The sequence below is a fragment of the Miniopterus schreibersii genome (assembly GCF_964146895.1).
Source record: "Miniopterus schreibersii genome assembly, chromosome: 9".
Classification (NCBI taxonomy): domain Eukaryota; kingdom Metazoa; phylum Chordata; class Mammalia; order Chiroptera; family Miniopteridae; genus Miniopterus; species Miniopterus schreibersii.
The window spans coordinates 2,915,033-2,935,260 of NC_138118.1; the positions used below are offsets into that span (position 1 = coordinate 2,915,033).

The 20,228-nt window shown below is 62.4% G+C and overlaps 1 protein-coding gene across 7 annotated transcripts in view; it reads right to left on the reverse strand.

Annotated features, from left to right (window-relative positions):
• Positions 1-20,228, reverse strand: part of AGAP3 (ArfGAP with GTPase domain, ankyrin repeat and PH domain 3) — a gene marked incomplete at its 5' end in the record, with an annotated part of 52,696 nt that overhangs the window by 20,015 nt on the left and 12,453 nt on the right. For 2 of the 7 annotated variants that reach the window (XM_081147468.1, XM_081147466.1), the window contains 9 exons: positions 236-328; positions 3,596-3,754; positions 5,155-5,282; positions 5,435-5,569; positions 5,893-6,034; positions 6,142-6,227; positions 6,368-6,455; positions 6,667-6,725; positions 7,929-8,439. In XM_081147468.1, coding sequence (XP_081003594.1) covers positions 236-328; positions 3,596-3,754; positions 5,155-5,282; positions 5,435-5,569; positions 5,893-6,034; positions 6,142-6,227; positions 6,368-6,455; positions 6,667-6,725; positions 7,929-8,439 — 1,401 coding nt within the window. Of the gene's footprint in view, positions 1-235; positions 1,403-3,595; positions 3,755-5,154; positions 5,283-5,434; positions 5,570-5,892; positions 6,035-6,141; positions 6,228-6,367; positions 6,456-6,666; positions 6,726-7,928; positions 8,812-20,228 lie in introns of those variants that run through there. The other 5 variants (XM_081147469.1, XM_081147467.1, XM_081147470.1 and 2 more) reach the window with 4 other exon arrangements.

Here is a 20,228-nt window from a genome sequence, read left to right on the forward strand (position 1 = left end):
AGGAGGGAGAGCAGGCTGCTCCAGCCCAGGTTCAGATCCTAGTAACCAGACCTCAGCAGCGACTAGGCTCCCACACTACCCTCCCCAGAGATGAGTCCTTAGCAGAACCTCAGGCCTCCCAGGACCTGCTTCTCACACCATCTCCCCTGTCACAGTCCCAGAAAAGAACCATCCTCTAGCATTTCCTGGGCCTGGTCTCAGCTGCTCTCAGGCCTCAGGGAAAGGGGGTGCTGACCTGTTTAATGGGGATGGCCCGGCCACTCCCGATGCTGTCCACCTTGCACTCGGCGGCCTTTTTCTCCCGGTCCAAATCAGCACCCTTCCGAGACTGGAAGAGAAAAGAAGAGGCATGTTACAGGGGTCTGAGGTCGGCGGGGGACAGCTGCCCACCTGGAACCCCCAGCCCGCCCGCCCTCCCTCGGCCTGGACAGGCCCCCTAGCAGTGGGGCAGGGCCGGGGCGGCGGGACCGGGAAGGAACTGAGACCACGAGTATTCCAATGGGTTTATTCTTACACACGGCACCATACAGAGCAGCACAGGTCACTGAGCCGGGACGCCCCTCACAAAAAGAGCAAGGACACGAAATACCAAGGGCGTGAGAGGCACGCAGCCCAGGGGGCTGGGGTGGAAGAGAAGGGAAGGGGCCAGGAGAGGTGGACGGTGGCACTGAGGAATGGCCGGGAGCACGGGGCACGACAACCAGGGACAGCAAAGTCCAGAAGTGAGCGGGCAGGGGCCCGTCTGCGGCACAGACACCACGCGGCATGTTGCGCCGAGCTGGTCGGCGTGGCCCAAGGGGCACAGTGGATGGAGAGAGAGAGGAGAGAGGCCAGAAGAGGCCCTATGCCCCTGCCAGGCTCCTGGGGCAGAGCCGCCCCAATGCGGATCCTAGGAAACGGGGAGGCCAAGAGGGGAAAAGGCAAGCGCGCGGCGGTGCTGGCGTCCAGAGCAGAGCAGGAACGCAGAAGTCCATGCAGGAAGGAGCAGAGGAGGGGAGGGGCAGGAAAGCTCCCCCAGGAGCAGCCGGGCCGTGGGCGCGTGGACACCCCGCCCCTCTGGGCCTCGTCGCCGGGCAGGCGTGGGGCCGAGCTCCCTTCTTGTCCATGCAGCGAGCCTGGCGCAGCGTCCAGCCAGGCCTGGTCCCCGGCAGCCCCCGGCCGCGGGCTCCAGCTTCCTAGCCTTCCCTGGGGGTGGGGGTTAGTTACAAAGGTTCCTGTGGGTCTCTGGAGTGGGGAGCACGGCGGCCGCTTCTCATCTGAGAGCAGTCCCAGGGCCCGGCCCGCCTCCGGCCCCGCACAGGGGAGAATGTCCAGAGGTGCTGTGTCACCACCTGGTCTTCTAATTTGGAAGGAGTTGGAAAGGCCTTTTTGTTGATGAAAAGTTGGAAACAGTGGCACATATCTGCAAATATCGAAAGAATAAAGATTTTGGCAAGTTATACTCAAGCCCCGCGTAAGTTGGTCAGCACTGGTGAGGGCAGAGACCCAGGCGCCTGGGGAGAGGCGGCAGCGGGTGGAAGGAAGAGAGGCGGCGGCAGAGGGGCGGCGGGGCGGCCGGCGGGGACGCTCGCTCGGGCCCCACGCCCCTCTTGTTGGCCCGGCTGCCAGGAGCCGAGGGCACAGGGAGGGGGGAGAGTTTAGCGGCGGGGGGCGGGGGGGCACAGCTGAGGAGCGGGGAGAACTGGGCCCAAGGCCACTGCCCGCAGCTCCGTAAGCGCCTGCCCCGGCCTCCGCTGGGTGCCACAGCCCCTGCCCCTTTGGCCCGGGGAGAAGGAAGGTGGACGGGACGGCTGCCCCTGGGGCAGCGGGGAGTGGGTACAGCCTGCCCCAGCCCGACTGGTGAGCCAAGAGGCCCCCAGTCACCGGAGGGTTCCCGTGAGCCCAGAGGGGGCACACCCACACGGCGGGAACCAGGGCAAGAGTGGCAACAAACGGGGCGCATGAGGCCATGGGGGAGACTGGAGCTGTCAACAGCCATGTCCAGCGGGGGGGTCCCAAGGGCACCGGCCCGGGAGCAGGCGCGGCTCTGTCAGGGAGATGAGGAGGGGAGGGGGTGGCCCCAACCGCGAGGATGAGAGGGGAGGTCCCCAGATGCACCCTTAGAGACGGGGACCTGTCTTGAGGCTGCCTCAGGGGAACAATGGCCCAAGTGAGGTCACCGTGGAGACAATGGAAGGAGGAAATCAGGTTGCCACCATGAAGATGGGGGGACGGAAGGGCCCGCAGGACGGCAGGTGCAGGCGGCACAGTCGGCAGGCAGCGGGGGGCAGGGGCAGGAAGCAGACGGGCCGGCGAGGGGGCCGGGAGCCGGGCGTGGCGCGGGCAGAGGAGGGCTAGCGGGACCAGCAGCGGAGGAAGGCGGGGGGTAAGGATGGCGTCGAGGGAGCAGGTGACAGAGGCAGGATGTCAGGGAGCGGGTGCAGGGGGCACGGTCGGCGGTCACTGCAAACACAGGCACCCAGGGGGCGCTACGGGGGCAGAAGCAGCGGCAGGTGGTACAAGCAGGCAGCCCAGGGCCCTGAGAGTCTCTGGGCGCGAACAGAAACAGGAAGCTTCGAGCCCGGGCGGGGTCAGGGCTGGGAAGTGCCAGGCGGGGCGGCAGCTGCCATCGGAAAGAGGGTCGGTCAGCGCAGACAGGGAGCGAGCACGCGGCAGGCACGGGGCAGAGGCAGGCAGACCCGGCAGCGGTGTGGAGGCGAGAATGAATGGGCAAGGCCCGGGAGCGCTGGCTCCGCTGGGCCGGTTCCTGAGAGCCCGGCTGGGGCCCGGCCCGGCGGGCAGGACACAAGGCCGGGCTGGGAGCCCAGCCCCGAAGCTCGGAAAGAGGCGCATGGAGTGACGCAGAAGGACAGGGCGATCTCCTCAGAATCCACGCGGCAGCTCACCCACCTGTGTCTGACCCAAGGTTCCCGGAATGGTCCGGCCAGCTCCCAGCTGGAGGGTGAGCATTTGGGGGTGGGCTGCGCGTCAGACGCTAGAGGCTGGACGTGACACGCAGCAGGCTTAGGGCACCTGAGAGCTTAGGGGTCGGGCCTGGAGCAGTGGGAGGCACAGGGGGCCCTGGGTGTGAGGTCTGCAGGGACGGGGGGAGAAGTGACCTGTGGAGGTTGAAGGCGGGGTGGTGAGGACAGGGTGGAGGCCTGGGGAAGGTGTCTAAGGCTTTGCTGGACTGACCGCGGTGGTGGAAGGAAGCGTGGAGTAATGGAAAAGAGCAGAATGGGGACAGGGGCCTGGGCCCTGGTTCTCGCTCTGCCGCTAGCCCTCTAATGCAGCCTCGGCGCACGACCTCCAAATCCAGGGTGCTGGGCAGTGAGGACAGATGCCTCCAAAGGTCCTCCCAGCTGGTGGAGAAGCCCTAAGGTGACGGGGGAGGTGTGGTGTGCACGGCGGGGCGGCGGGGCCGTGTGGATGTGCTGACGGCAGCCCGCCGGGCGCTGGGAGGGAGTCTGGAGCGCCTGGCTGTGCGTGAGGGCGCCGGTCAGGACCTACTGGGCTGCGTGTCTGTGTGGACGGAGGCCGGGGCGCCTTCCCTCCTGGCTGGGCCCTGCCTGCGGGGCGGAGGCCGCTGAGAGGCTGGGGGGGCACGGGCACGTACCGTGAAGATGTTGGAACGCCGCTTGGACTGCTTGCGGATGGGTGTGGGGGTGGAGGAGGCAGCGATGGTCTCGATGCGCAGCTCCCGCTGGCTGATGCTGGGGGTGGAGGGGACTGAGGACGAGTAGTCGCTGAAGGCGCTGCTGCCGCCATTCGTGGCCTAAGGACAGAGAGGGGGCTGCTGAGGGCGACCCTGGGATGGGGTGCAGGGCAGGCAGCAGTGGGGGGGACCTGGCCTGGGGCTCGTGGGGCGTCGGGGGGACACTAGCTCCTAGACGAGGAACCGAGAGGGGCGGCATGGCCTGGAGGCCAGCGGAGCCCAGTGGTCACCGCGCGGGGCTGCCGACGGGGCCAATCAGAGGCAACGGCTAGCAAGTCGGAATCAGAGGCTGCGGCTGGATGTGCACTGTGGAGTCTGGGCTCACAGGTGGGTGTGACGCGAGGTAGCAGGTCACCCTGGGTGGGACGTATGTCAGGGATACAGGAGGCCGGGCGGGGTAGGATGCCGTTTGCTGGTAAGGACCGTGTGTGACGGGGAGGGACACGGGAGCGCTGAGGCCGAGCACAGAACAGAACTCAGACCGCTGTCGGGAGGCAGCAGGAAGGGACAGAGCCGGGAAGAGGAGAGACAGGAAAGATGACAAGATGGGGACAGAAAGTGCATGCCAGTGTCCAACCCGGGGCTCAGAACACACACCGTCCAGGGCCCTGGCAGCCCCTCGAGCCCTAATCTGCACAAGGAGCAAAGGAGCTGCGCCCCCTCAGCCATCAGAGCCTCCCTGGGCAGCGCCCATGGGCCCAGCTGAGGCGAACTGCTCAGAGATCATGAGGAAAGAGCTCCGTCTATGTCCCTCCCTTTCTCCTCCACGTGGGACGCTTAGGGGAGAGCCCGGCTGCCTCCTAAACTGCTAAAGGGAGGCACCTGAAAGAGGAGCCAAGCTGCCGGCAGGAAGCTGGCGGCCGGGTGGGCCCTTGTCTGCTGGGCCGCTCCGTCGGTGCACCTGTGCTGACCCCAGGGCTTCCCAGGGAGCAGGGCACAGAGTGGGGCGACGCACTTACGGAAGGAAACTCTGGCCATATACCAAGGGCCGGAAAATAACCGGGCAGTAGGCCAGGAAGTGGACACGTGTCAACGTGGGATCATGGGAGGGATGCTGGCAGGACCTGGCTCAGAGCCCCCCCCCCCCACGAAAGCCACCGGTCCCTCAAACACTGACAGGGCCCACAGGTGGGGGGCCTGCTCGCGCTCCCGGTTTTGCCCAGAACACCTCTGTGCCTCCTGAGTCTGCCCCATGGGCAACAGCTCCTGAACCGGCCCTAACAGCGCCGACTAGAGCGAGTGTTGTGCCGCCTCAGCTGAAGGGGCTGCAGGGAGAGGGTGGCGAGCAGGGGTGGGCGCCAGCGGGGAGGCAGTCACCACAGGGGTGCAGATGAGGCCAGGCCAGGCGCACAGGCTGCATGGGCTTTCAACGCAGGAGGCCAGATGGGGGGGGGGCAGGCAGGCAGACAGACAGCATGGTAAGGCAGGGCCGAGGCACGGACGCGGGGAGGCTGCCGCACCTGGTTGATGTGCACGGCCGGGATGGAAGCAGCCGACACTGCCGAGTGGCTGGGGGAGTTGGGCAGGGACTTGCAGGGCCCGATGGCCAGCTGCTGCTTCTTCCGCAAGGCCACCACCTTCTGGGCCACTGCAGGGGACAGCAGAGTCAATTACTCCTCTGGGGAGAAGTGAGAGGCCCAGCTTAGAGCCGCCCCCTCCCAGAGCACAGGCCCGGCTGGCCAGAGGCCCCGCTGGCCCGCTCTGGGGAAGCCACCCCGCCCGCTGCGGCGCCCGAGTTACCGTCCTGGAAGACGCGCTCCACATTGAGCCCGTAGGTTGCACACGTCTCATAGTAGGTACAGCGCTTCAAGTCTGTGGACAGCTTGCGGGCCCTGCTGTCGTCGATGACCCGGGGGTTGGCGGCACTGATGGCATCTGTGGAGGCGGGAGGGTGGGGATTTACTCAGCCACCGGGAAGCTGGGGCGTCAAGGGGGCCGGCCTCTGGTTAGGGAGGGGCGAGCGCGAGAACACTGGTGTCTGGCCTTGTTCTAGCTCTGAGTGCAAACGAGCCAGCCACTCGGCTAATTCATCTCAATACACATCGACCCGATTGTCACATGAAGGCCGGATGTAGCTGGGGAAGAGCCAGTGAGCGTGGAGCCAGGATGAGCTGCCCCGTCAACATGGGGTGGAAGGGGAGGGGCTGGGCTTTCCCACGCCTGCCCGCCTGGGGACCCAGCCCCACAGGCCCGCTCACCCTGCGTGCCCACCAGCACCATGGGCACCTCGCTGGCGTTGCGGAAGCTGCAGAGGCGCAGGAAGTAGTTGTACACTGTCTGGAAGCTGATCTCATCCTCCAGGCTGAACACAAACACCACTGCGTCCACCCAGGCAGCAAACTATGGGGAACCGAGCACAATCACCAACCAGCCTCACCTGGTCACAGGAGAACTCCCTATCCCTCTCCCCACACACGCAACAGGCCAGGGCTGGGCAGGAGCCTCACCTGGAGCTCAGGTGGGCCTCCTTCATCTCGGATCAGCAGCAAGTAACTCTGGCCATCCACCACAATCTCCTTCTTAAAGCGACCCCCTAGGACAGAGTGCACGGTCAGGCCCGAAGCTGGGAGAAACGCCCTCCCGAGGGGCCAAGCAGAGGAGAAACGCGCAGTCCCCCAGGAGATAGGAGCACCGAGAAACGAGGGGCTCGAGCCTCCAGCCTGTAACGCTCACCTTCAGGGGACTCCTCCTGGACATAGGTCCCTGTCAGATAGCGGTGCACAAGGGCCGACTTCCCACTAGACAGGTTCCCTACAATGCCCTGTGGGAGAGGAAGGGGTGACAGCAGCAGTCAGAGGGCACAAGGTAGGGGACAGGCAGGAAAGGCAAAAACCGTAAGGACTGAGAAGGACCAGTGCCAAGGATGGGAAGAGGGCCAGGAGGAGAGAGGGGCCGGAGGCAGGGAGCAATGCCCAGGCGGAGCCGAGCCCCCACCAGCCCCAGGGCTGCCCGGCCCTCCCCACCTCACTCACCACTTTAAGCTCCGGCACCGAGCGGCTCAGGGTCCACTCCTGGCTGTTCACAAAGGAGTCTGCGGGAGAGAAGGCTGCCCGTCAGGCCAGGTGGTGCCCACACCTGTGCTATCTGCTACCAGCTGTGGCCTACACTGCCCTTTCCTAGGCCCAGGCCAGAGGACAGCACTGTCCACAGGAGACCCCTAGTTTCCTAGGAAGCAGCAGGAAAGTGGAACAGAGTGAAGACAGTCCTCAGGGAGAGGACTCTCAGGGGTGTGGGCCCAGTTTCGCTGGCCTGGACCTGGGTCCCTCCTCCTCTTACTGCTCCAGCAAGGTAAGTAGCTCCCACCTTGAGCCACACCCGGCCCGGTGCCCCCAGGGCCCAGACAACAACAGACCCAGGAGAGAGACAGCTCCAGCAGGTCTCAGCCCAGGCCCAAGCCGGGCTGGGCACTTGGCAGCCAGGCAGGGGGGGCCAACCTCCTGCAGCAGGTAGGAACAGCTCCCCTGTGCAGGGTGGGGCCACCCACCACATTCCTGCCAGGGTGAGGAGGGAGGAGCCCTTACCTGGCCCTGTTCTGTGACAGCCCTCCAGCCCCAGCTCCTCCTTGTTGGGGGGCCTCCCCCCAAGACCCGCCTCCCAGGCTCCCTCCTCTTCAGTCCATTCTCAGACCAGGGCAGCTGGCCTGACGCTGACACTGTCCTGGGGAAGGGGAGTCTTGCGCTGCCAGAGCCCCCGGAGGGCTTGCGCCTCCCGTATCGCCTGGGTTGCAATGCAATCCTACAGCCCGCGCCTGGGCCAAGCCCTCTTCCCCAGCCCAGGCCGTCTCCAAGGGTAGTTATGGCACAGGCCGCCCGGGTCCCCGAGCAGCCCCTCAAGTCCTCTGCGGAGGCAGCCAGAAGGCAGAGCGCGAGCCCCGCCCGGGCGCTGGGACCTACAGACGTTCCAGCCGCGCCCAGAGCCCGGGACGCGGGGCTCGGCGCCCCTGGGCCCCAGCGCGGCGCGTGCCAAAAGCCAGGCAGGGGGCCTTGCGCCCTGGCCGCCGGTTCCACCAGGCCACAGGCCAGCGCTAGCCCCGCGGGGACCGCCTGGAAGTCCTCCCCTGTCCGCACTGCCACGGCCACGCTCGGGCACCACCAGCCGCCCCAGAGCCCGCGGGGCGCAGGCCTCGCTGGGCAGCCCCGCAGTCCCCCGCCCCCCACGACACGCCCACCTCTCCCAGGCAGGTCCCCGCTCTCCCACCGGCTCAGCCGCGACCCGGCCCGGAGACGACCCTTACCGCTCGGCGCGCCCAAGAGCCCGGGGGCCGCGGCCGCCCGGCGGCTCCACAGCGGCTCCGCGGGCGCGGGGTCGGGCGCGGGGTCCCGGCGGCGGAAGCGGCTGGTGAGCAGCCGCCAGAGGCCGGCGGCGGAGCGGGGGCGGGCCCCGGGCTCGGGCGCGGCGCGCGGGGCCTCGGCGCCCAGCAGCAGGTCGCGGCGGCTGGAGAAGGCGCCCAGGGAGCCGGCGTCGCCGTCGCTGCGGGTGCGCGCGCGGGGCAGCAGCCCGGACTCGGCGCGCCGGAGCTCCTGGCCGCGGCGCAGGCGGAAGCTGAAGCTCTTCTTCAGCGCCGAGAGGCCGCGCCGGGGGCCGGGGGCCGCGCGCCCGCCGCCGCGCAGCACCTGCCAGCGCTGGCTGCTCCAGAGCGAGGCGCCCCGCAGGAAGCCCGCGCTGCCCGCGCGGCCCAGCCCCGCGCCCGCGCCCGCGGCCTCGGCCTCGGCCAGCTCCAGGCGGTTCACCTCCAGGAACGTCATGCTGGTGGGTCGCGGCCGCGCCGCCGGGGCGCCCCCGGAGCGGCTGCGCCGGGCGGGCGCGGGGCTGGGCGCGGCCGAGCCGGGGCGGTCCGGGGGCGCGGGGCCCCGGCGGCCGAATCGCGGGCGCAGGAAGCCCAGCAGCAGGCTGCGGGCGGCGGGCGGCGGCGGCGGCGGGCCCGGGTCGGCGGAGCACACGCTTCGCGGGCGCGCGGGCTGCTCGCGCCCGGCGCACAGGGCGGCCCGCAGGGCGGGGGCCGCGCGGTCGGCCGGGGCGCCGGGCAGGTCCAGCGCGTCGCAGACGCTGAGGGCGCGGCGGCAGGCGGCGGGCCGCTCCCGGCTGCAGCTGGACGCGGGCGGCCGGCCCCGCTCCATGCTCAGGGCCCGCGGGCGAGCGCCAGGCCCATGGCGAGGGGCGCGGGGCGGGGCCCGGGCCGGGGCCGCGGCCGGGGCGCACGGACCTCCGGCCTCTGGGCACCTGGCGTCGGCCGACCGAGTCCCACGACTCCTCCACGGCGCAGCCGGCAAGCCCAGACCTGGAGAGGCCGCGGCCGGCCCGGCGAGGAGAGCGAGGCGGCAAGCCCGGCCTGGAACACCCCGGAACGGCGGCGCCGGGGAGCCGGCCTGCCGGGGCAGCCCCCGGAGCCCTGGGAACAGGAAATTCCAGCCCAGGGCTCCTCCTCGGATTGCGGCAGGCAGGTGAGGCGCTGTCGTTGAGCGCAGGCCAAACACCTAACAGTCCTTCCCGGGCCCCGCTGCGCACACAAGTGGCCACTCTTTCTCCAAACGAAAAAAAAACAAAAACAAACCTGAAGGTGTCACGCCGGGGCCGGAATTAGTAAAAGTGTACACCAAGAGTCAGGAGGCAAGGCATCCGCCCTCCCTGGGCCTCAGTTTTCTTATCTGCAAAATGGGAAGCCTAAAGGAGGTGATCCTATCTTCATGAGGCTCGGCTGGGAAACTAGAGAATCGGTTTCTGTTAACCAGCGAGGGTTTCTTCTCGCTAATTATAAAGTCATCCCGGCTGGGTTAAGTGTGGTCCTGCCTAAGGGCAGTGGAAAATCCAAAGGTCGCCTCTGGCCGTGGACAAGGGACTCAACTTATGAGTCCCTGAACACTCTGGGTCTCCCCTCCCGTCCCGAGCCTGACCGGCTGTGCAGAGGTGAAGGGTTAACTGGAAGTTCACCTCCTGTCCTGAGCCTGACCGGCTGTGCAGAGGTGAAGGGTTAACTGGAAGTTCACCTCCTGTCCTGAGCCTGACCGGCTGAGCAGAGGTGAAGGGTTAGCTGGGAGTTCACCTCCTGTCCGGAGCCTGACCAGCTGAGCAGAGGTGAAGGGTTAGCTGGGAGTTCACCTCCTGTCCCGAGCCTGACCGGCTGAGCAGGGGTGAAGGGTTAGCTTGGGAGGACCAGCTGCGGCCTCATGCTCCCTCTCCCCAAGCCCTTTGGATTTGACCAGTGTGGGCTGCATCCGACACTCATTAAACGAAGGGCCCTCCCCCGGTCCTCCCCCACGGCCCTGGAGATGAGCCAGGAGCCAGTTCACCATAACCCACAAGGACCCCAGGCAGATCAGGAGAAACCAGTTTTGGTGGTGGCAGAGGCGAGGGGGCTCGCCTTTTCCTTTAAAGAGATAATGCTCCCCGGTTTCCTCCACCCCCAGACCAACCCAACTCCCGCCTTCCCTCTCAGCTTCAGAATGCCATGGTCCTGGTCAGAAGCAAAGTACAAGATAAAAGTGGCACATTCCAGAGGGGGCTGGAGTGGGGGAATGCCTGAGGAAGGCAGGGCCTCTCCATCCTAGGTGCTCGGGCAGAAAAGAGCTGGAGACTCCCAAGTCCCGGGCTGGATCGCCCGGAGAGGCCTGGGGGTGAAATTGTATTCTCTCGGGACTAGTCATTAACAGTGACGAGGCAGCTTCGTGTCCTCTCGGGGTGCATAGTCTCCACTTAATGACAGACGGTTCCGCCGAAGGGCCTTTCCCAGGATCCTTCAGGCACGGAGACAAGAAGGAGACCCAGGAATCCTGACTCACACTTCCACGTTTGAAACTCCCACACTCCGCGTCCCTATCTGCACATCTGTTTGCATGTCTCTCACACACACAGGGAATTACCTCTCCCCCAAAGCAAAAGGCTGCTCGTCTCGAACCCTTCCCCCAAGCCAATGAAAATGCAAGCGCAGGACAGCAGCCTGGGGGCCCGAGGGGACTGAGGAGGGAGAGGGAACACGGTACCTAAGGGGATGGCTGCCTCAGAATCCACATGACTCTTGGTGGCAGTGGCAGGACAGGGCTGGAGGGGAAAAGCCCCCCTCCCCGGCTACACATGCGCCCTGGCACAGGAAGAGGAGCAGCAGCTCCGGGTCCCGGGGTGAAAGGACGCCTCCCGTTCTCAGAGGACACACCAGCTCTGGGCCCCCACTGCACCCGCAAGACGGTGAGTTCCCGAACCCGAACACCTTCCTCCTATCCCTTCTCCCCAGAAACTGTTCTCTACCGGCAGAAACGGAGCAGAGAAGGAAGATGGCGACACGTCAAAGTCCCAGGACATCAAGCCAGCCAGAGACCCCAGGAAGGACAGGCGCGGCACACAGCTCTTCCCCGCAGGCAGTGGCCCCAGCCAGGGACCAGGTCTCCGTGTCCTGTCTGACAAGGTTCTGCTCCGGAGAGAAGCGGCAAACGCAGTTCTCAACGCAGCCCGAAGGGAACGAGGGCAGCCCCGCAAAGCTCCACGCTGGGACCCCGCAAACAGGCCCAGAAGTCCATAAAACAGCCCTCGTGTCAGCTGTTTGTCTGTCATCAGAAACACCAGGCTCCACCTGTGGCTTGGGAGTGAGTGTCGCCAAGGAAGTTTCTGGGGGTGTTACAGATGAAATGTCCCTCGATGCCTGCAGGAGCATTTTGGGTGACGAGAACGTGCATCCCAGGGAGCCGGGAGGGCAGAAGCTCAGCCCCGCGCAGCCCCTCTGCTCCAAGCACCGGGAAACCAGAAGATGCTGAGTCTAGACGCGCACACGGCGTGGTGCCGGGGCTCAGACGTCCTGCCCTGGGTGTGCAACTGTGTCTGGGACCAGCAGGAATATACTGCTGACCGCATCAGGGTAGCTAAGGTGAAGAGAAAGGCCTGGTGCAGGCCTGGCATGCAGGCATGGCAGAAACAGAGTGCTGGCCCTGAGCTGGGCAAAGGGCGGCCTTGGGCTCAGGAATCCCGCAGAACCTGCGCCTGGTGTCTCCACTCAAATATTTGCTGGGTGACCCACTGATAAGCCGAGGTGTGCCCAGTTGAGGCCACACAAACCACATGGAGCTGCAGATGGATGGCTTTCTCGGGATGGGAAGGGCTAGCTTCCTGCCCCAACCAAGGGGCGTGTGGGAAAGGCCTGGCTTCTCCCTGCAACAGGGACGGTCCCAGAGCTATGTGGGCCTCCGCGTGGCACGGGGTTCCTCTTGTCCACAAGGTGGCAGCAAAACACCTTCCGGCAGCCCTGGCTACCAGCAGCGAGAAGCTGGCAAACCCCCAGCAGTGGCCATATGCAGGGTCTCCAGTCCCAGAAGAGAAAGGAGACTCAGGGCTGCCCCCTTGGTCCCTGCTGGCCCAAAGCCGCTCACACTGGAGGCCTGCAGGACTCTTGAGTCTTTACAAGCGTCAGGGGCTGTCCACTGAGACAGTTCCTTGCAGCCGCAGCAACAATGAACCTCCCGATTCCATCCCCAAACCGCTCACCCCCTGGTTCTGTCTTAACTACTGCACAGCCAGGAGCCTTCCAGGCGTGAGCCTCCATTTCCTCACCACGCCCCACATCCATTCCCAGGCCAGTCCTGTTGGCTCCACCTCCTCAACGTGTCCCCAGTCCACTTTCTCACTGCCTCTACAGCCAAGGCAAGCCACCACCCTCCCCGCCCAAAGCCCCCACTGGCAATCCAGAAGTCACCTGGGCACGTCCCACCCATGCCCCCTAGTGGCTTCCACTTGGCCCAACATTATACCAAGTTCCTCACCATCTTCTAATGCCCCACGTGCCTCTATGATCTCACCTCCTGGAACTCTCCCCGCTCCCCACCTCCGTCAGCCACAGAGCCCTGAACCTCGAAGGGCCTCTGCGCTTGCTAGTGCTTTAGCTCATCCGGATCCCCATCCCTCACCAGCTGGGGGCCCAGCCCCTCTCCAACACCACGGTCATATAACACTCCTTACTCTTCCTGGTGTGTTTCACCTCCCCCTGAAACTCAGCTGGGCTCCATGACTCTGTGAATGGGTGGATGGATGAATGTCTTTGCTGAGCATGAACTGTGCACCCAGGCTTTTGTTCCCCTTGAGGGAAGGGAGGCAGGTATGGGAGAGACAGTCCCTGCTTGGGACAGTCTGTTGAGGTGACAAACCAAAGGCAAAACCATTTTCACCGACCCTAAGTCCATAAGAGTGGCAGTGTACTGGCAAGACACGTCAGTACTCTGGAGCTGAGGGCTCTGGGTTCACATTCAGCCTCAGGAACTATTAGCTGTGTGCTGACCCGTGTGCAGTCGCCTTCACCTCCCAGGGTCTCGGGGGTCAGTCTGTAAATCAGGGAGAGTCCACCCTGCAGCTGAAGTCACACTACCGAAGATGGGACTGGGGGGGGGGGGCCAGCAAGGTGCCTGGCTTACAGCAGGGGGTTAATCAAAGGAGCCATCGCTGCTGGCAAGAAAGTGTCAGGGACACAGAAAATTTCACAAAAGCGATGTCTTCAAATCAGATCGAATTGGACACATCAGCAGTTCCACGTCTGCCCGGGGCCTTTCGGCTACAGGTCCCTCCACCTGTTCCCCAAGGGACTGCAGTTCGACCTCAGAATCCCCAGGCCCACGGGCCCACGCGGATCATGGCTCCCTCTAAAAATCTGATAGAAGCTGATATGGGCTGGAAGAAGCAGATGCACACTGCGAAGTCCGAACCCCCAGGACCTCAGAATGCGGCCTTATTTGGAAACAGCGTGGTTGCAAATGTAATTCGCTAAGATGAGGTCACACTGAAGCAGGGTGGACCCCTAATCCCGTATGACTGGTGTCCTTATAAGAAGGGGAAATCTGGACATAGACACAGTCACGCACAGCGGGAAGACGGCCATCTGCACGCCGAGGGGAGAGGCCTGGAACAGATCCTCACAGCCTTGGGAAGGAGCAGGGCCCTGCCAACACCTTGATTTCAGACTTCCAGCCTCGCGAGCTGTGACAGATGCTGTTACAGCAGCCCCAGGAAACACACAGAAGCTGGTATAGACTCAAGGGGGCAGGCTCCACGGAGCCCAGCAGGTGTGACTGCGGGGACCAGCCTAGCCCCCAGCCCAGCTCATTCTCCAGAAGGGCCCGGGGAATTCTCCCCCATCTCCCGAGGCAGAGCCCCCCCGGGGCAGCATTCCCCTCCTCCCCACGGCAAAGCTGAGGGGATCAAAAGGGCCAGGTCGGGAGTGGACAAAGGGAGGAAACCGAGACCATCCTCTGGGAAGCGGCGTCATCCCAGCCCGGAAATGGCCTTCTGGTCCCAAACTAGCTACTCGGTAAGTCTCTTCGTTTTCCTTTCTGTCCACAAACTCTGTCAGCACAGTGGTGGCCAGGACAAGACCGGACAAGACTGTCCCCTGGAAGACTCAGTTCCTACCGCTGTGCGTCCCCACTGGCCTACTGACCTTGGCCCACATTCTAACACCCTGAGCGGGACCCGGACACGCTGCTTCCTGCGGGGATCCGCTGCTTCCTGCCCGGACCAGAAAATATCCACAGGGCCATCTGAGGACCCCGGGTGCTGCACACTCCACGCTCTGCCAGAATGTCCCAAGAGAAAAGGGGCCCAGTGCGGTGAGACTGCACACAGCCACCTTGGGGAGGGGACAAAACTCAGAGTGGAAGAGCGGATGCGTCTTAGGCGCTCTGCCTTTTCACCCCAATCCTGACACGTGTCCTGCATTTCATGTTCTTATTTTTATTTATCTTTTTTTTTAAATGTTTTTATTGATTTTCAGGGAGAGGGAAAAAGAAACATCAATGATGAGAGAGTCATTGATCGGCTGCCTCCTGCACGCCCCCTGCTGGGGATCGAGCTCACAACCCGGGCATGTGCCCCGACCAGGAATCGAACTGTAACCTGGATCCTAGGTGGATGCTCAGCCTCTGAGCCACGCCGGCCAGGCTGAATTTCATGTTTTTAAATGGTCCAGCTGCCCTGGCCGGTGTGGCTCAGTTGGTTGGGAATCGTCTTGTGCACCAAAAGATTGCTGGTTTGATTCCCAGTTAGGGCGCGTTCCTGAGTTGTGGGCTCGATCCCCGGTAGGGACGTACAAGAGACAGCCGATCAATGTTAAGCTCTCGTGTCGATGTTTCTCTTTTCTCCCTTCTCTCTCTAAAAATCAATAAACTATTCTTTAATAAATAAATAAACAAACAGTCCAGCTTACGTCCCATGAGCTGAGAATCTGCTGCTCCCAGCCCAACGGGCTTCTAAGATGCACTCAGCGACGAGATCACCGTTCCTCAGCAGTACTGGCACTCTCGTCTCCTTTCATCCTATTTTTACGAAAGCAGAGTATCTGAATCAAGGGGAGTTGCGATGGGGTATTTGAATAATTGCACAAATTTCACTCCGAGATGGAGGAGATGCAGACAGGAAGCTGCTGCCAGGTGCCCCCACCCCCTCACAGCTCAGATGCACAAGTTCAGGGTCTCAAGTGAAGGGGACAGGGGTTCAGTGTACACAATGAAAAAAAAAAAAAGACTCCCCCCTTTTCTCTGACTTCTTAGCCACAGCAGCCCAGCCCAGGCTCATTTCCCCAGCCCTTTCTTGTTTCGCTGCCCCAGCTTTAATAAATGTCCTCTAAATTTAAGGAGAAAAAAAAAGGCAGGTGGATTGAGAATCTAATGGACAAAAGCTTTAAAGCATCTGAATTCTCATGACAGATTTTGAAAGCGGGGCAGGTAACTTCCCCAAGGGCAGGGGCCCTATACTGAGCCCAAGCCCACCCACTGCCCCCAGCATCCAACACACAGGCCCCGGGCTCGGGAGGCCTCAAGAAGCCAAAGGGCAGGGCCGAGGTGGACATCAGCAGGACCTGGACACCGAGGCCACCTCCCTCTGTCCCTGCCAGCTCAGTGGCAATCCTCAGTTAGCCATGGCTCATGCCTGCTGTCCCCACAAAGGCCCCCCTCCCGGGGGGAGGTGTCTTTCAAACCTGCCCACCTCCTCTCAACATCTGTAGCTCATCTTGTCTCTGTTGTAGAGGCTCTGATCTAATCTGCCCTCACCTGCTGGGGGCTCCTGGGCACATGCAGGATGACAGACACCTGCCCTCACAGCTCAGAGCCCACCTTCAGCAGCTCCAAGGATAGCAGGGCCACCTTTGGTGCCCCACGTGGGACACTGCTGGTCCCTGGAGAATAACAGCCACTTACTGAACACAAGAGGCCCCACTCTGGTCACTTTACACACACTGACCCACTGAACCCTCACAATAACCCATTTTACAGATGAGGAAATTGAGGCACAGGTGCCAAGTAACTTGCCCAAGGTCGCCAGCTAGTGAGTGGCTGAAGCTGGCATTGTAACCCAGGCTGTCTGACTGGCCCCGAGCCCTTGGGCCTCCCTGGCCTAGCGAGTCTCAGCTGACACAGGGCTGGCTTCAGCCCAAATTTCATCTTACAGGTGACCCCGCCTATCTTCCTTTCCTCCTGCCCTGGTACCCACATCAGGGGCTCTCCTACCAAAAACACTCCCCAAGGTTCCTCTTCACCCACCTTCCAAACAAATTCCTGCCCCCAGCCCCACTCTCCCAGCCCTGGATCCTGGGAGGGGCTAATTCAGGCTGGCGCCACCCTCCCAGGGACCTGTGGCCCTTACAAGGGAGAAAGCTGCCCTGAATGACCACATCTGACAGCAAAAGGGGGCCTATCGAGGGGCGAATGGGTTCATGCCACGTGGACAGAGCCAGAGTGGCCAGGGCAGGCCCGCTGGTCCAGGAGGGCAGGAGTGGCTAAGTCAGACCACCCTCCCGAGTGGAGAATGCAGAGGACTGGGGCGGGGCGGGGCAACCAGCCGAGCTCTCCTAGATGCGGCTGGTCCACCCGCACACTTCCTGCCAACCAACCACGTGTGCCCGGCCCCGCCAGTTCTCCTCGGCACAGAGTCACGGAAAATCGGATCGGAACCTCAGGCACGTGGCGACTGGGTTTAGGCTTCGATCTTAATTCTACCGTCATCTGCACTCAGCCCGATGACTGCGGCCCAGGCCAGCCCACCAGCTCTCAGGCCGGGGGCCCCAGGCCACACTGTCACTGCGAACCAGGGTCAGGTAACCCTGGTGACCATGTGGGGACCCACGAGAGGATGCGATGGAAGGAGCTCTGTGGCTAACGGTGGCCTTCCCCTCACTGGGTGGCCGGGCCCTCAGCTTCAAGATGAGAAAGGCCAGGAGGTCTCCAGGCCACCTAAAGCCACTGCCCTCTGGGAACTTACAAGGCCAGAGTCAGCCGACCAGGAGGCCCATGGCAGGACCCCGCCCCGAAGAGCAAGGAGATCGGTCCTGGTCTGTGTGCGGCCAGTCTCAGGGCTGCCAGGTGCAGCAGGCCAGTGACAGCCAGTGGCAGAGGTGGTGGGCTCCCTGGTCACCTGGTAACTGTCTGAAAACGCCCACCCACCGCCTCGCAGACAGGCCTCCTTGGGCTCTCCGCCTTCGCCTGTGCTCCTCTGTGTGCCCTCCTAACACCCCACCCGCCCGAAGGCCCTGCTGAGCCAGCCCGGTGCAGGGAGGGGGGCCAGAGAGTGAACCGAAGAGGAAGCTGTGCGGGGCTGTGCGAAGGGGCAGGCAGGATGGAGTTACAGGACAGGACGGGGGAGCAATAGATTCAACTACATCAAACAAAACAAAAAACTCTGGAAAAAAATTGTAAAAATCCTAGTGGAGCCTGGCTGGTGTGGCTCAGTGGTTGAGTGCACCGGGAAGTCCCCGGTTCAATTCCTGGTCTGGGCACATGCCCGGGTTTCAGGCTCCATCCCCAGCAGGGGGCAGCCGATCGATGACTGTCTCTCATCATTGACGTTGCTCTCTCCCTCTCCCTTCCTCTCTCTCTAAAATCAATAGTCGTATTTTTAAAAAAACATCATGGGGATACAATTAAAGAGAAATCAATGCCTGAAAAAAAAAGTGACTCTGTCAATGGGCTGACATCATTAATACAGGCAGACCTTGCTTTCCTGCACTTTGTGGAAACCACGTTTCATCAGCATCAAGGCAAGACCCTCAGGCACCAGCGAAAAGGTCGCGGCTCACTGAAGGCTCGGGTGAGGGCTGGCATTTTCGAGGAATAAAGTTTTTTTTAAATTAAGGTATGTATGTCTTTTTAGACATAATGCCACTGCTCATTTCACAGATGAACTACTGTACGGTGTAAACATAACTGCCATAGGCCCTGGGAAACCCAAAACTTCGTGGGGCTCGCTTTCCTGCGGGACTGGGAGATCGCGTAGTCGTCTCCTTCACATCACCAACGGCAGGCAGGGCCGGGTGTGACCGGGCAGGAGGTTCCTGCCAAAGGGTTTAACCTGGGGCTCACCAGCCCCTAGACCTCGCTCCCGGCCCCGGCAGCACTGGGGGTGGACGAACACGTTAAACGCCACCAAGCAGCAGCAGCCTCTGGGCCCAGAGCACCGCTGTCTGCAAGAAACGTGGCTGGGACTCCACACGCCTGGGTGACGGCAAGAGCATCGCGATGGCTCCTGCTCCATCCTGACCCATCCCGACTGGGAAAAGCAGGCAGGTGACATAAGACATTTGGGGGATAAGTGAGGAAACGGGGTTATGGATGAGCTGCTGAATGACGACAGAGAATCCTGGTTCATATTCTCAGGTGAGATACTGGTATTGCGTTATGCAGAAAAAGACGCCCGTCCTTAGGAAATGCCTCCTGACGTGCTCAGAGGGGAAACGGTACCGTGTCTACAGCTGCTCACCGTGACCACCGCCGAAAAAAGGTGTGTGTGAGTGAGAGAGAGAGAAAATGGGGTAAAACATTAACAGAGTCCTTCAAGGTGGTCATTTTTCTTTTTTAATAAACCTGACCCGAGGATATTTTTTCCATTGCTTTTCAGAGAGAGTGCTGGGGGGCAGATGTGAGAGAGACCCATCGATTGGTTGCCTCCCTCCTGCACATGCCCCAACAGGGGCCGGGGATGGAGCCTGCAACCGAGGTACGGGCACTTGGCTGGACTCGAACACGGGACCCTTCAGTCTGAGGGCCGACGCTCTAACCACTGGGCCAAACTGGCCAGGGCTCAAGGTGATCATTTTTCAAAATAAAAAGCTGGGGGGGAAAAAAACCTGTCAGTCTTTTCCTCTATAAATTCTGGGCTTCCTGTCTGGCTTAAAAGGACCCCCCCTTACCCTAAGATGAGACAATATTCTCCTAACGTCCCCCAGTATTTTTTAAATTTTATCTTTTTCGTGGCATCACGGCGCACGCCAGCTCGGAGCACGGGCTCTGAGGCCTGACTTACTGGGTTCAGGTCCTGCCTCTGCCACTACCAGCAAGCAACCTCGGACAACTCCTTTACACCTCCATACCTCAGTTTCCTCGCCTGCAAGACGGGGACAAGGCGTGCCCCGCGGGGATGCCCGACAGTTACGGCGCCCGCAGGTAAGGAGCGCCAGCAAGAAGTTCCTCTTCTCAGTACCTTCCTTTCGGGGGTTTCAGATCGATCCCGCCGCCGAGCTCAGAACCCGGCAACTCCCCGTCAAGCTGTCAAGCTGTGACAACTGGCAGCACAAACACCAAGTGCTGGAGCGCGGGGTGGCACGTCTGAAGAGTTTAAAAACACGCTATTCCAGCGATTTCCATAATGAAATCACGACGCCGGTAGAACGGTGTCTCGGTGCCCACCCAAGCAGCGGAGGGCACTCACACCTGGCTTCTTTGTAACTCCACATGACCCGGCGGCCGCCCCCACCCCCACCCCAGGACCCCAGTCTCCAGTTCAGAGAAAGGGCCACACTTCTGGGCCCTCGGCTGCCTTGGGCAGTGCTGTGACCTTTACCCCGTTGTAGCAGCCATCAGTTTTACCGTGGATCAAATTTGGGGGGGCATCCCGGGAAAGAAAGGCACGCGGCATGCTGAAGCAAGCCTGGTGGTGACCAACTGCCCCCAGGATTTATCTTTTTTTTTTTTAAAGATTTTTTTAATTGATTTTTAGAGAGAGGGAAGGAGAGGGAGGGAGAGAGAGAGAAATCAATGATGAGAGAATCATCGATCGGCTGCCTCCTGCACGCCCCCTACTGGGGATCGAGCCCGCAACCCGGGCATGTGCCCTGACCGGGAATCGAACCGGCAACCTTTTGGTGCACAGGACAAGGCCCGACCAACGGAGCCACACCGGCCAGGGCATCGGGATCACAATTTAGAAGGGTCTCACCTTCCCCCGGCCTCACCCCTACCCCACAGCCGTCCCTCGGCTCCCTCTACCTGGACCACACCCAGTCCACCCTTGCTGTCCAGACAAGAAGGCTGGGGTGTCCTGGCCCGACTCTCACGTATGGATTTTCTTTACCACACGAGGAAATCTCAGTGTGTCTTCCCCTCAATAGCGGAGGAAGACGCCACACTCGGGATGGCCCACAGCGGCCCCTCAGCCCTCAGCCCTCGGGGGGTCTATGTTAAGCTGTTTGGGTCGGGTCAGGGTCCCTGTATCTGTTCCATGGGGGCCCCTGACCTGGACTCCACTGTCCCTCCCCACTCCACGCAGAGGGCGCCTCGCTGAGGGCCAGGCTTCCTTCCCC